Raw genomic sequence first — 16,235 nt, forward strand, 5'->3', positions numbered from 1 at the left:
TATTAAAGTTTCCACTACTTCATGCAAAAACAGAAAAGCTGCTCACAGTCTTCTGTTTGGGGCTAACTTTCCAACATGCCTATTTCTTCATTCTCCCTTTGACTAAACCATTTCCGGAGAATACCACGACGTCTGTGTAGGTTCTCCTTGGAGTACCAGTTCTTAACTGAAGTCCGTGCATAGGCTGTAAGAAAAAGTGTGGGAACCCTTGAAACTGTGGGTCATAGTGTGATCTTGAGCTTTTTACCTCTCTAAACACCAATTTTCTCCAGCTATCAAATGGAGTTTTTAATAGTCCCTGTCTCAGAAGATTATCGTGAGGATTAAATGGGACAATTAAATAGATATGAAAAGCCTGGCATCATACCTGGTGAACAGTTATTTTAATATTATAACAGGGATTATATCGTAAGAGAATGGCAAGAACGTCTAGAGTAACATGTAGAGAGGATGACACCTACTATAGTACACTCACAAGAAGAGGAAGGGCAGAGAGTCTGCTCCAAGCAACTATAAGGTGCCTTTATTTCAGCATCTTGGCGTTGCTGCAACTATGACGGGGACTAAGTTGTAACTACGGACGAGAGGCTAGGAAGCATGAAAAAATTAATGGGTAAATATAACAGGGTCATATTCACTTGTAATACAGTGCCGGTGAGCAGAGAAAATTTCTTTTATTTAGTCTGCAGCAGACCTGTGTTCTTTATGACACCACCACCCCTCTCACCCTGCCCAATCCACATCACGATAATTGCTGGAAGCCTAGGAACAAACTAAATGTCCAATCTGTTCAAACCTTACTCTGGTAATTTAACCATTTCCTGTAAGTAACTCAGCTCTCTTGAATAAGAATATTCAGTCCAGTGTATGCGATGGTAAGGTATACAGCTTTTATTGCATCATATGGAGTTGAAGAGAAAAGGATCACCTGAATTTCAGTTGGTCCTTGGGTGTGACTGGCTGGAATGTGCTCTCTCTTGTCTGCTTTTCTTTGCTGGGTCCCATGATGAAGCCCCGAGTTGGCATAAACTTGTAGTCTGGTCTCGCTTTCAGTTTAGAGCATGGAGGTGCTTTGGCTTCATCTCACCTCCTCTGGCATTATGAATCCCCATTGAGGCTACTAGGTCCCCATCTATCTTGCTAGCCCAGTGGACTGTCCTCTTTTTCACTTTTGGGGTCAGTCATCGTGGGGAAACGGTCATTGGTTCTCAGGATCCACATCACTTGATGCCAAGGAGTCTATATAATAAGTCCCTTTCCGTTTTTTCTTCTCTTTTTCTTTCTTCTTCTTCTTTTAAATAAATGTTTATTTATTTTTGAGAGAGAGCGTGAACAGGGGAGGGGCAGAGAGAGAGGGAGAAAGAGAATCCCAAGCAGGTCCCACACTGTCAGTATAGAGCCTGACGTGGGGCTCGAACTCACGAACTGTGAAATCATAACCTGAGCCAAAATCGAGAGTCTGATGCCTAACCGCTGAGCCACCCAGACACCTCTCATCCCTCTTTCCCTGATCGAACTTCTTTGCTCTTTCAGCGAGGCTGGGCAGCCCCCTGTGGGTGGGTCCTCTGCACTACCGTCTGCGTGTTGCCCTTCTGCCCCCCGTGATATACCTTACTTCTCACCCCCTTTCTGGGCCAAAATTCGGAGGGAGGAAAACTGGAACACACATCTTTCTTACCATCTCTTTCTTTCTTTCTGCCATTCCCAGGGCTAGAACATGATAGAGTTTCCTTTTACTTCCTTTATATCAGTACTTCTGAAATTACCTGTGGAGAAGGTGCAGTTTTCATTTTATTATTAGCTTGTCAAGCCCATTTTAGTATTAAAATGAAAATGAAATAAAAAATTAAAATATACAATACGAGTCAATCTTTTAATTATTTATTGTAACTATTAATATTCAACAGACATAAAATTCTGTCCAATTTTATAAAGGTTTCTAAACACTTGGAATTTCTGTAGTTTTATCCATCATGGACCAATAAGCAATAGTAATGCAGACCAGCCCACTTTGGTTCATGGCCTCCTTCCTTATTCCTGCTAAGGTAGTGGTGGACAGAGGCATCATCTCTAAACCCAGGAGAACTCCTGAGGCTTCTTAAAATGTGGATGGAAAATAAAGGGCCATGATCTATCTTTCTTAAAAATTTTATTTATTTATTTTGAGAGAGAGCATGAGTAGGGGAAGGGCTGAGAGAGAGTCAGAGAGAGAGTCCCAAGCAGGCTCTGTGATGTCAGCACAGCCAGATGCAGGGCTCAGTCTCACAAACCATGAGATCACGACCCAAGCCGAAATCAAGAGTCAGACCTTAACTGACTGAGTCGCCCAGGAGCCCCATATCTTTTTTTTTTTTTAAGTTTATTTATTTAAGCAATCTCTACACCCAGCGTGGGGCTTGAACTCGTGACCCCGAGATCAAGAGCTGCATGCTATACTGACTCAGCCTGCCAAGCACCCCCCATAATCTATCTTGAAAGGCTGTTCTCATGCACAAAATCCTATTTCTGAATGACAGAAACTGAATATTACTTTTCATATTTCTACTGTCATAACTTCTAGTATCCCCATGGCAGATGGGTGCCTTGGGGAGACTAACTAAAAGGTCATGAGCTCAGAAAGGCAGAAGAGAAAAGCACATTTGTAATTTTAAGACTCTTAACCTGCTGTGCTGATTTATAACACTGGCAAACAATGAAAAAAAACCAAGTGATGTTAGTAAACCGTGATTTGCTGTGAGATTTTATTGCTTCAATGAGGGGCTAACATTATTTTCCTCTCCAGTAGCCCCAACCTTCATCTATGCATTTTCTTTCTTTTTACAAGGAAGAAAGTAAATGTGAAGAAAATGATTATCTGCATAAATATTTAATGATGGCCAGGAAGTAAAAGCAATAAGGTGTTTTTAATTTCTGTTCTCTACAGGAACTAAAGTCAAAAACAGAACAGGAAGACTCTCTGACACTGGAAACCGAGGACCTTGATGCATTTAAGATGAAAAAGAGAAAAGGTTCGTTTGGAAGTATAGACCAATTCCAGGTTTGTCGATTCTGTTTAGTGTTTCCTGGTTTCTCTTTGCTTTGATGGTTGTTTAAATAGAGGTAAAAAGTGGTGTACTCTGAATAAAATCTTCAAACACTGGACTTTACCACTGGACTACAAATTTTCTCCCAAAGCTTTTCTGTTATTAAAAAATTACTCTCGGGTACCTGAGCGTCCAACTTTGGCTCAGGCCATGATCTCACAGTTTGTGATTTGAGCCCGCGTCAGACTCACTGCTGTCAGTACAGCTTGGGATTCTCTCTCTCTCCCTCTCTCTCTGCCCCTCTGCCACTTGTATCTCTGTCTCAAAAACAAAATAAACATTAAAAAAATTACTCTCTCATCCAGAAATGTGCTTGTATTCTTTTTTCAGTAGAATGCATTTATTTGGGGGCATCTGGGTGGCTCAGTTGGTTGGGCATCAGGCTTTGGCTCAGGTCATGATCTCGTGGTCAGTGAGTTCGAGCCCCACATCAGGCTCTGTGTTGACAGCTCAGAGCCTGGAGCCTGCTTTGGATACTGTGGTTCCCCCTCTCTCTGCCCCTCCCCCCCTCAAAAATAAACATAAAAAAAAGAATGCATTTATTTGAATGTTGTAGAATGTAAACATGAAATCCATGTTCACTGGATTGTATTTATTCCCATGGAAACAATACATTTCTAAAAATCAGAGCCCTCCATTCAAACATAACCAAATTATATATGTACCATATATGATGTATTAAAAGTTATTGTTTTAGTGCCACATTTATTTTTTAAATGTTTATATATTTTTGAGAAAGAGTGAGTGGGGAAAGGGGAGAGAGAGAGGGAGATAGGGAATCACAAGCATACTCCACACTATCAGCACAGAGTTCCACGTGGGGCTCGAATTCATGAACTGTGAGATCACAACCTGAGCCAAAACCGCAGGGTCAGATGCTTAACCAACTAAGCCACCCAAGTACCCTGTTTTAGTGCCACATTTAAAAAGTGATATCTGTAAACTAACTCAAAGTTCAAGGAAACAAAATTGTATTTTTATGTAAATTCAAAATGGCAATTCTAAAAATCTTAAAAATACTGCAATTAAACCTAATTACACTCAAGTGCTAAATACATCACCTTCTGAAAAATTTATTTGCTCTTTCTTAAATTTTATGTATTTTAATAGTAAAATTGAGGATGTGAATGTATTCCGAGTTATTTATTTTACCTAGTATGTTTTAGACATTGGTTAAGCGCTATCACTCTGACATTCTGTGCTGCTTGGTAATAACATTTCTGGGCAGAAAGGGTATGTGGGAGAGTAAGAGAGGTAGGAACACACAGAGCAGTGAGACCTGTTTTTCAAAACACTAAGGATCTAAATTTTAAATGAATACAACAATAAAAAGATTTCCACAGCTTGCACTATATTGGGTTAAAAATATTAATAAAACAAAAACAAAACTTCATGTTTTTAAACACTGCAAAAGGAAAACTCACTTTCCAGAATTTGACCCTAAATAAGAACAAGATTATAAAGTAATCAATATGGGTATCCAAAGAGCTTAGAATAGGATATTGATTTGTTATGAAGCTCCTTTATAAGGAAGTATTTTTTGAATTGTGTGATAGGAACTGTGTGATACGAACCTTTGCTATTAAAGGAGAAAAGACAAATCAATAAATTTTCAGAAAACTTACTAAGGTACAGTGAATTGTATAAATCGTAACCTTTATTATATCAAATGCAGAAAAATCCACTCATTTATTATTTCCCTAAAAAACCTGTATTATGTGCACTCCTACCCATTCTTCAAAGCACTGCCAAAATATTTCTTACTCTGTGAGGCCAGCACTGACATTTCTTAGAGCCATTCCAGTCCCTCACTCCCTTTTTGCTGACATGGTACCTGGGAGTTAGCTGTACACAGCATTTATTAGCAACAATCATAATTTTTCAGGTTTCCCTCCTATTGGAATGGACCGTACAAAAGATCTGTTATTAATTTTTCAAACCCCACTCCAAGTCAAGGAATGTTCATAGAATATGTTTTAGCTAATTGCTAGACTTCATAGGTTCTCCTGTATGGAGTTTCTAAGGTAGAGCTGGATATAACGAAACAAAAGTGTCTCTATAGTTGTTCTGGGATATCCTTCCTGTTTCTTATAAACTGTAGAGCTACTGTTATAGGCTTCAATATTACTTCAATATTATTTGGATGCGATAGTGCTTGTAGGGCCATGCTATCTAGGTCTGGATGGAGGACTGCATAGCACTGGATCTACTTTGCTTTGGCCACTTCACTCTCTTTTCCTCATGCATATTCACTATCTCATTGTTTTGGTTTTTTTTTAACGTTTATTTATTTTGAGAGAGAGCACAGGTGGGGGAGGGGCAGAGAGGGAGAGAGAGAACCCCAAGCAGGCTCTGTGTTGTCAGCACACAGCCCGACAGGGCTCAGTCTCACAAACCGTGAGATCATGACCTGGGTCAAAGATCAAGAGTTAGACGCTTAACGGACTGAGCCACCCGGACACCCCATCTCATTTTTTAAATATAGATTTCTAAGCACCATTTTCATCAATTGGAGAAGAACTGGAAAATAGTACTGAATGATTTGTTTCCCTGTTATTTGTTGTTTATATGGCATTGCTTCATTACCATGTCCACAGTGTGGATGGGCGCTTGGTAGAACTGATCTTAGTCATATTCCATTCATATTTTTTTCTTTCTGGGTATCCTCGATTTGAGAGAATACTAAGATACTTGTTTTGGAACTCCTTCCAGCTCATTTTATCTTATAATTGATGTTGACAGGCTACAGTGCAGAGTGGATTTCCATGCCCTATTATATGTGTCTTCCACTGTGTATTCATTTACTTACTTCGTTGATTAGTTAGTTGGATCAGGCATTCATTCAGTCATTCATATAACATTTTATTGAAGGCCGGTCATGGGCCAGGAAGTATAGCAGGCATTGGGGATAGAGAGTTAGAAAAGACAGTCTGTCCAGTCAGTCAAGGAACTCAGTCTGTAGTTAGAGTTAGAAAAGACAGTCTGTCCAGTCAGTCAAGGAACTCAGACTGTAGAGCACCAAGCAGTGTAAGTGCTGTGATGGAGGTATGTTCCTCTACGACAGAGAAAAAGATCCCCCAGCCTGTTCTCAGAATTACCTCTTAATATATGTATGGAAAAATTGTCAGTCCTTTTGTCAACTTAGAAAATCCCAGACTCAAACATGTTCGGAGAATACATCTTAATTCCCTATAAAACACAGCAAGATGTTAACTGGAACCACTTCCTAATGATTTTAGACCGGAACACTGTTTTATTATTCTCACCAATAGTTTTTAAATGTTCATTTAAGGTATTTTAGCCAATCTGAAATTACATTATTACAATATACATCCTATGGCAAAAGAAAAACAAATGATGTAATGACGTTTCTTTGAAATTTTAATGTAGAAATTGGATGAGCAAAAGAAATGGTTAGATGAAGAAGTAGAAAAAGTCCTGAACCAACGCCAAGAATTGGAGGAGCTGGAAGAAGATTTAAAAAAACGAGAGGCCATAGTTTGTAAGAAGGAGGCCCTGTTACAGGAGAAGAGCCACCTGGAAAATAAGAAGTTGAGATCTAGCCAGGTATGCGATTTGTTATGCTCTTGGATTCTGGGTGTAAGCCATATAAACTAGGATTACCTTTCTCTCTAAGAAGTAAAGCATACTACTATGAAATTAGAAACCAAAAGAAAACTCTTCTGGTTTTCAATGTATTTTTGCATATTAGTGCTTATTTAATGACCACCACTAAAATCTATTGCAATTTTGAAGTCGAATGTTCAATGTTCATCAGTTCAATGTTCTGCCAAGTATATTATTATTAACATTTTTGGGTATTTGAAAAATTATGGTAAAATAGACATAACATAAAATTGGCCATTCTGACCGTTTGTAAGTGTGTGATTCAGTGGCATTAATTACGTTCACAATGTTATACAACCATCACCCTATTTCCAAAATGTTTTATTACCCCAAACAGAAAGTCTATAACCATTAAGCAGTAACTCTCCTTTTCTCCCTGCAACCTCTGTTATTAACTTTAGTGGATATTTAAGAAATAAATTGTACCATTTGATGCTGTATAGAGAACACTGGTAATTTGGGAAAATAGACTTAAAAATGATCTAGCTATTGGGGTGCCTGGGTGGCTCAGTTGGTTGAGCGTCCTACTTCAGCTCAGGTCATGATCTCACCATTTGTGAGTTTAAGCTCCACATCAGGCTCTGTGCTGACAGCTCGGAACCTGGAGCCTGCTTCAGATTCTGTGTCTCCCTCTGTCTCTGTCCCTCCCCTCCTCACACTCTGTCTCTCCCTTTCTCTCAAAAATAAATAAACATTAAAAAAAAAAATGATCTAGCTGTCACTACTACCCAAAGTTAGGGGTTTGCAGGGTTGATGTAAAAGAGAGATTTTTATGTGATGAAGATTTGTTCAGTTTTCAAATTATAATGACTTGGGGACCTTTACAAGAACTTTTGCTGGAGAACGTGGGTTTTATGAGCCAAAGAAGTGATTTTTATGAAGGGGTTTGCCTCAATTTCAGGTTTTGAAAAAGGAATGATTATGGAAGGAATAGAAGAACCAGGGGATACGTTTTTTGGATGTAGCTATGTATATTTTCAACTATAGCAATAACAGCATCTGAAAATGAAGCTGGCTTGCCCCAGACTTGAGGAGGACTTTCTGCCCATCAGGCCGAGGACAGTCTATACATTGAGTAATTGAACAGCAAGGATCAATGACCTGCCTCTTTAGTAGACCTTCCTTTCAGGCTGCATCTAGACCAGTAAGATCTGAGATGATGGTCATGTGTTCTTAGCCTCTCCACCTCAACACAACAGGCAGACAAGTGTGGAAACCTGAACTTACCTCTGCTCTGTCCTCCTTTCCCCATTCATGTTGAATAGCTATTGGCACCCAGGGATAGGGGCAGCCTCTCTAACCAGGCTTGTTGTTGGTGCTGTATCAGGTAGCTTGCTCATGCTGGCTGTAAGGGCCAAGTTTTATTTTTACTTTACTTTTTTTTTATTTTTACTTTACTTTTTTGTTTTTATTTTACTTTTATATATTTTTTAATTTTTTAAGTTTATTATTATTATTACTTATATTTATATTTTTATATTTATATATTATATTTATATTTATATATGTTATATATTATTTATATTTATATTTATATTTATTATTATTTTTAACTAGTCTCTACACAAACTCACTACCCTGAGATCACAGGTTGCACCCTCCTCCAGTGGAGTCAGCCAGGTGCCCCTGTCGGGGCCGAGTTTGAAAAGCTACCCCTCAAAACATGTAAATGACAGCAAGAGAGATGAACACATTTAAATATCAATGTGTAAATAGAAGAAAATAAACTGGGACCTTTACTATATGTTCCATATCACAAAAGAAAAAAGAGGAAAAAACAAAACAAAAAAAAACCCTTTCTCCTGAAATAAGTTTACTTCATGATACAGGGGGGAAAAATTGAAGTTTTCTACTTTGAACAAGATGTAAAATTTAGGAAGCAAGAACATACTGAGGTAAGTAGAGAGTAGAAATAAATGAAACCCACAGCAGAGCAAAGCAAAATTGATTCTTTGAAGATTGTTTTAATGAAACAGAAGAGAAACTTGGTGATGTTATACTGCTGGGTTCTTTTCTGAACAAAAGGTGTGAATAGATTACATTTTTTTCCAGTGTTTTAAGAAATATTTATAAGGTTCAATCCTATGCATTTTGGACATGGAATGTGATATAAAAAAACCTATTTTCGGGGCGCCTGGGTGGCGCAGTCGGTTAAGCGTCCGACTTCAGCCAGGTCACGATCTCAAGGTCTGTGAGTTCGAGCCCCGCGTCAGGCTCTGGGCTGATGGCTCAGAGCCTGGAGCCTGTTTCCGATTCTGTGTCTCCCTCTCTCTCTGCCCCTCCCCCGTTCATGCTCTGTCTCTCTCTGTCCCAAAAATAAATAAACATTGAAAAAAAAAAATAAAAAAAAACAAAAACAAAACCTATTTTCATACCATATACGATTTCAACTCAAAGTAAGTCGCAGACCTAAATGTAAGAGGTAAAACTATAAAACCCTTAGAAAAAAACAAAGGTGTAAATCTTTGTGATCTTGGGTTAAGCAATAGTTTCTTTGCTATACCTGAAGCAAAAGCAATAAAAGAAACATTAGATAAATTGGACTTCATCAAAATTAAAAACATTTGTTATGCAAAGGACACCATCAAGAAAGTTGGTGTTGAAAAGACAACCCACAGAATGGGGAGAAATGTTTGCAAATCATCTACTTGATAAAGGACTTGTCTCTAGAATATATAAAGAAGTCTTAACTCAGTAATAAAAAGACAATTCAATTAAAAATGGGTGAAGGATCTAGTAGACATTTCTCAAAGAAGATATACAAATGGCCAATAAACGTATGAAACATCAGTAGCCATCAGGGGTATGCAAATCAAAACATAGATGAGATACTCCTTCACACTTACTGGGATTGCTGTAGTCAGAAAAATAGATACTAAGTGTTGGCGACAATATGAAGAAATTGGAATTTTAATGCACTGCTTGTGGGATTGTAAAATGGTACAGTTGCCTTGGATAACTATCTTACAGTTCTTCAAAAGGTTAATCATAGCATTACTATGTCACCCAGCCACTCCACTCCTAGGTATATATCCAAGAGAAGTGAAAGCACATGTCTACACAAAAGCTTGTACATGAATGTGCATAACAGCATTATTCACAATAGCCTCAAATGAAAAAAATTCAAATGTCCCATTAGCCGATGAATGGGATAAACAGAAAGTGGTATATCCGTACTAGGGTATGTTACTCAGCTATAGAAAAGAATGAAGTTCTGATACATGCTACCACGTGGATGAACCCCAAAAACATTGTGTTAAGGGAAAGAAACCAGTCACGAAAGACCCATGTTGTATGTACATGTAATTTATATCAATGTGCAGATGAGGCAAGTCTGTAGAGACAAAAAGTAGAATAATGGTTGCTTAGGGCTGAGTGGGGAATAGGGAGTGGAATGACTGCTAGGGGGCATGGGGTTTTATTTTTGAGGACAATGAAAACGTTCTAAAATTCATTGTGGTGATGGGTGCACAACTCTGTGAGAGTACTAAAAGCCATTGAATTATACACTTAAATCGGGGACTTAGGGGCGCCTGGCTGGCTCAGTCTGTGGAGTGTGCAACTCTTGGTCTCAGGATTGGGAGTTCAAGACCCATATTGGGTATAGAGATTACTTAAAATAAAATCTTTAAAAATAAATAATTAGGTGAATTGTTCGGTATGTGAATTAGATCGCAATAAAGCTATTACTCAAAAAAAAGCTATAAGCCCATAAAGGAAAAAAAAAAAAAGATACAGAAGACTAAAGATTACCAAAAAATGTAAGATGGGAAGGTATAGGTAAGTAGTTACTTAGCAGAAGAGGCTGGAATCCAAATGCCTTGAGAGCTTAAGAGGGACATGAATGAGAGCTGTAGCATGAGTTGTTTTTTTTTTGTTTTTTTTTTGTTTTTTTTTGAGAGATAGAGCATGAGCGGGATAGGGGCAGAGAGAGAGGGAGACACAGAATCCAAAGCAGGTACCAGGCTCTGAGCTGTCAGCACAGAGCCCAGTGGGGGCTCAAACTCACAGACCGCGAGCCAAAGTCAGACCCTTAACCAACTAAGTCACCCAGGCACCCCTAGTATTTTGTTTGTTTGTTTGTTTGTTTTTTAATAATACCTTTATGAGAGGAGTGCCTGGGTGGCTCAGTTGGTTGAGCATCCGACTTCGGCTCAGGTCATGATCTCATGGTTTGTGGGTTCAAACCCCGCGTCAGGCTCTGTGTGATAGCTCAGAGCCTGGAGCCTGCTTCGGATTCTGTGTCTCCTTCTCTCTCTGCCCCTCCCCCACTTGTGCTCTGTCTCTCAAAAATAAATAAATGTAAAAAAACATTTTTTTTTTAGTAATGATACCTTTATGAGATAGAATTCACATAGAATACAAAAAGACTCTGAAATGAAGGGACTAAGATTTTCAGAAGGCAGAAGTGAGGCATAGGATGGAAACGACATCATCAGGAAACCACCCTTTTCTCACTTTGAAGACCAGACGGTTTATTTTCTGAAGTTTGAACCAGGTACAGCAGATGGTCACGGTAAGTCAGAATACTCAAAAGAGGTAATGAATAAAAGTCAGTCTACGTAGGAATCCTGAGATAGCCATTTCCTAACACCTACTTGGATCCCAAAATGCTGACAGCCAGATTTATACTTCCAAACAAGACATTGTTGGATTTTCTGAAACAGTCCATGAAGAAAGACCTAAAAACACCCTTGGGGGCCCCCAACTAAGTGGCCAGACCCTAGATACATCCCATGGTGACAAAGTATACCTACTACAGAACTTATCAGCATTTTCATACCTAACTCTTAAATGTGACATCCATGTCAGGAATGCTACTAACATGAAAGTCAGAGTCCAAAAGAAAAAAAGAAGCTCAGAGACATCAGAAATAGAGGAAGGAGCTGAAAAAAACTTTCAAAAAACCTTTAATATTCTCAAGGTGTTGAAATATTATATAGTCTATCCATAAAATGAGAACTGCTAGAAATTTAAACATTTTATTTTTAATTTTTTCAACATACGTTTTATATTCTAGAGAGAGAGCATGCGAGAGGGAGAGAGGGACAGAGGGGGAGATAGAGAGAATCTTAAGCAGGCTCCACGCTCATCACGGAGCCCAACACAGGGCTCAATCCCATGACCTTGGAATCATGACCTGAGCCGAAATCAAGAGTCAGATGCTCAACTGACTGAGCCACCCAGGCACCCTGAGAACTGTTGGAAATTTAAAGCATTGGAGGATAACATTGAGAAAATATCCCAGAAAGTAAATAAAAGAATAAATTAATAGAAAATGAGAAAAAAATTTAATTGGCAGATAAATCCAGAAGTCCAACGTCCAAGAAATGGAATTTCAGAAAGCTGTAACAGAGAAAACAGAAGAGGGGACTATCAAAGACAATACAAAAAATTTTCCCAGCACTGAAGATATGAGACTCTAGATGGAAATTGGTCATCAAGGGCCTGCAAAATGAGTGCCAAAAGCTTATCACTGTGAAGTTTTAAGTATACTGAGGAAAAAAAAAAAAAAAAGATCCTGAAAACTACCAGATAGAAGACATGAGTCACTTGTAAATCTCAACAATCAGAATGATATTGGACTTCTCAACCTTCTTCAGTAGACACTAAAAGACCTGCAGCAGTCTTCCAACTCACAAGGAAAATTATTTCCAATCAAGACTTCTTTTGAGCCTAACTCTGAATCAAATATGAAGGCAGAATAAGGGCATTTTCAAGTGAAAAGAATGATCTCTGACCTCATCTCTCAGGAAACTACTAGAGGATATGCTCCACAAAAATGAGGGCATCAGCTATGAAAAAGGAAGACTTGGGGTACTGAAAGTGTGATCCAACATGGAAATTCCAGGGATAATACTAAAAGGAAGTTCCAGAATAACCAGTCCAGTTTGGAGCAGGAGGATGGAGATTTCAGGCAAAATGTTTCCAGAAAAAGAATAGAACAAAAAGATGACCTGATTTAAGTTTTGGTCAAGTGAAAAAAAAACAGTATTGAGAGGAACTGTAGAATTGTATTGGAGAAGAATTAGTAGAACATACCAGCAGTCATACCCTATGGAAAATGATAATTTTATACGAGACATTTGAGCTGTGAATAATACTCACAAAGCTATGTGAACTGAATATTGATTTAACATAAAACTGTATTACACCTTATACTGGGAAACTAGAGGGAGGGGAAGTAGAGGAGGCATAATAGTGCCAAGTGCTCGTCTTCCATAATAGTCCATCTGTGGGCACTATTTGAAATTGGTTATGTTATTTAGAAACATGGACATTAACACAAGCAGAAATAGCTAGAAAGGTTGAAGATAGTTGTTTCTGGAGAGTGGGACTCAGGTAAGAGGGTGGGGTAGGGAGACTGCTTTTTTAAAAACTTTTAAACCTGTGGTATATATACATGTAACTACTTAGATGAAAATCCATTTTAAGAATTTTCTTTTTTTAATGTTTGTTTATTTTGAGAGAGACAGAACATGAGCCAGGAAGTTGTGAGAGAGAGGAAGAGAGAGAGAATCCCAAGCAGGCTCCACACTACCAGCGTAGAGCCTGACGCAAGGCTCACACTCACTGTGAGATCTTGACCTGAGCCAAAATCAAGAGCTGGATACTTAACCGAATGAGCCACTCAGGTGCACCTTAAAAATTTTCTTAAAAAAAAATTCTTTTAAGTTAGGCCATAATGAAGATCTCCATTACTCTAATTGGCCATATTTTCTGACCAGAATGAAATAAGAGCAGAAACAAATTATATGTTTAAACAACAAACCAAATCTCAACCTATAGAGAACTTATAGTTACAGATCATATAACTGTGTAACAGGCCAAGGAAGAAAAGTTTAATTTAAAAAATAATAAAAAAGAATATTACCTCTTTTTAAAAATAATTTTTTTTAATGTTTATTTATTTTTGAGACAGAGAGACAGAGCATGAACGGGGGAGGGTCATAGAGAGAGGGAGACACAGAATCTGAAACAGGCTCCAGGCTCTGAGCTGTCAGCACAAAGCCCGAAACAGGGCTCGAACTCACGGACCGTGATATCATGACCTGAGCCGAAGTCAGACGCTTAACCGACTGAGCCACCCAGGCGCCCCCCAAAAAATGTTACCTCTTAAAACCAATACTCTGTAGTCTGGTATAACTAATCAATACTTAGCAATAAATTCATCATTAGAATCTTCAAAAAAAAAAAAAAAAAAAAAAAGGCATTCGACTTAAGATTTTAAAAAATGAACCCCCCAGCCCAAAAAACTCCATAAGAGAAAACAATAATGTGGAAGCTCAAAATATATTCAGTTAGTAACTTTTTTCTGTTTTTCCTAATTTATATGCAGTTTGGGTTTCTAATAACTGTTTTTGGGGTGTTTGGTTGATTGTGTCTTTTTAGGTCTTAAACACAGATAGTTTGAAAATATCAACTCGCCTGAACTTGTTGGACCAAGAGTTGTCTGAAAAGAATGTAGAGCTGCAACACAGCACAGCTGAGGAGAAAATAAAGATTTCTGAACAAGTTCAGGCCCTCCAGAAAGAGAAGGATCAGCTACAGAGACGAAGAAACAGTGTGGACGAGAAACTTAAAAATGGTAGTGTGTTGTCACCTGAAGTAAGTCAGTATTCTTTAGAACTGGAAGTGCTCTATGATGGGTCACTTGGATGATTTCCTCCGTCTTTGTTAACTTAAACATAAAAATGGATAAATCTGGTAAACTCTGTTTTCTTGAGACTTTGTCAGATGTAATGAGTTGAGCTGGCACCCATTAGGTGCCATAAGCCATGCTTGACCAGAGACTGTGATATCCTCACACAGGGGTCCGTGAACATGGCCTCCTACTGGCATCTTCACGGATGGGAAACTAACACTTACCTTGAGTAGGGACTTTCTCAGCTGGGGTTTCTCATCTGACATCACAGAACACAGATGAGCTGAAGAACTCTTTTTCTCAGTTCTTCCAAAGAGAGCACCTACCTCCTCTCTGCAACTTTCTTGAACGATACTAGGTAATTCGTTACATACATGAATGACTAGGACATTAAGGGTTAATTCCTTCAGAAAGGCCCAGCCTGCAGGAGCATATTCCAGCCCAAGTAGATGCATAGAACTCAAATCCCAATAAAAATACCTTTGAGTTGCAGTTTTCATTTGGGAGAGCTTATGGCTCCTCTCACCTTTATTTTTTTAAACTCTATAAAAGATAGTATATTTATTGGCTGTCACAATTGTCCCAGACTGTGTCTTTTTTCAAAATTTTACATCAGTTGGCAATGGTACTTATCCCTTACTTTATCAGACAAGTATGAATTTTTGAGCCTACATGTTCTCTACAGATATTTTGTAAGTTTATTGATTTATTTTGAGAGGACAGAGAGAGTACAAGCAGGGGAGGGGTACAGAGAGAGAAAATGCCAAGCAGGCTCTGCATTGTCAGCGCAGAGCCGGACATGGGGCTCAAACTCACGAACTGTGATATCATGACCTGAGCCAAGATCAAGAGTAATACGCTTAACCAACTGAGGCCCCCACATGCCCCTCTATGCAAATATTTATTGTTGCTGTCCTGTCATGACCAAAGCAAGAGAAGATTGTTAAGGGAAAGTGAGTAGCTGGGGATCACGCACCTTGCCGAATCTCGTATGGTTTTAGATTGGAGCAAATGGGAGATGGAAGTTAAGGGGGCTGGGTAAGAAGGAACAAGAGCAAAGATTTCATAAATGAGATTGTTGTTCACTGTGTGGATGAAAGAAATTGAAGACTAACTTGATTGGGGGCTATGTGGCATTATAAGCTTCACTGCCCAGTTTAATAACATGAGTAGCTGAGAGGATCACAGAATCAGACTGTCCTCCTGGGGCTGTTAAATTGGAGCCTGGCCTTGTAGATCAAGAGGTATGAGAGCCTAAGATACTGCAAAATGTAATATTAGTATTTAAGGAATTCTTGCCTGCCCAAGACTGTTACCAGACCCTATAGAAGAAACCAAAACAGTAAAAAGCATTATGCTTCTTTTGAGAAATTCATACTCTATCTGGGGAAAAGAGACAAATATAAGAAAACTCTAAACCCTGAAGAACATAAAAAAAGCAAGTTACAATAATGTAATAAAACTATACTTATTATATTATTTATACAAAGCAATGCAGTGATCATGTGGGGGGAAGATTCATCAAGGCAACTTTGGTGCATTAGAAACTTGAGCTGAGGGGCGCCTGGGTGGCTCAGTCAGTTGGGTGTCCAACTTCAGCTCAGGTCATGATCTCACGGTCCATGAGTTTGAGCCCCGCATCAGGCTCTGTGCTGACAGCTCAGAGTCTGGAGCCTGCTTCGGATTCTGTGCTCCTCCCAGCTCTCTCTCTCTGCTCCTCCCCAGCTCAGGCTCTGTCTCGCTCTCTCAAAAATAAATAAATGTTAAAAAAAAAAAAATTTAAAGAAACTTGAGCTGAATTATGAAAACCACAATACTGGTAGATACAAGAAAGAAGGCCGTTGTAGATAGAATACCATAAATAAGGCATGAAGAAGGGA

General features: G+C 38.7%; 1 protein-coding gene across 3 annotated transcripts in view; it reads left to right on the forward strand.

Annotated features, from left to right (window-relative positions):
* The window catches only part of KIF27 (kinesin family member 27), a 92,903-nt gene that overhangs the window by 62,327 nt on the left and 14,341 nt on the right, over positions 1 to 16,235 (forward strand). For all 3 annotated transcript variants that reach the window (XM_040450292.1, XM_040450291.1, XM_040450293.1), the window contains exons 12-14: positions 2,924 to 3,037; positions 6,474 to 6,650; positions 14,103 to 14,318. In XM_040450292.1, coding sequence (XP_040306226.1) covers positions 2,924 to 3,037; positions 6,474 to 6,650; positions 14,103 to 14,318 — 507 coding nt within the window. The remainder of the gene's footprint in view (positions 1 to 2,923; positions 3,038 to 6,473; positions 6,651 to 14,102; positions 14,319 to 16,235) is intronic.

The sequence above is a fragment of the Herpailurus yagouaroundi genome, unplaced genomic scaffold, assembly GCF_014898765.1.
Source record: "Herpailurus yagouaroundi ecotype Mexico unplaced genomic scaffold, PumYag 201, whole genome shotgun sequence".
Taxonomy (NCBI): Eukaryota; Metazoa; Chordata; class Mammalia; order Carnivora; family Felidae; genus Herpailurus; species Herpailurus yagouaroundi.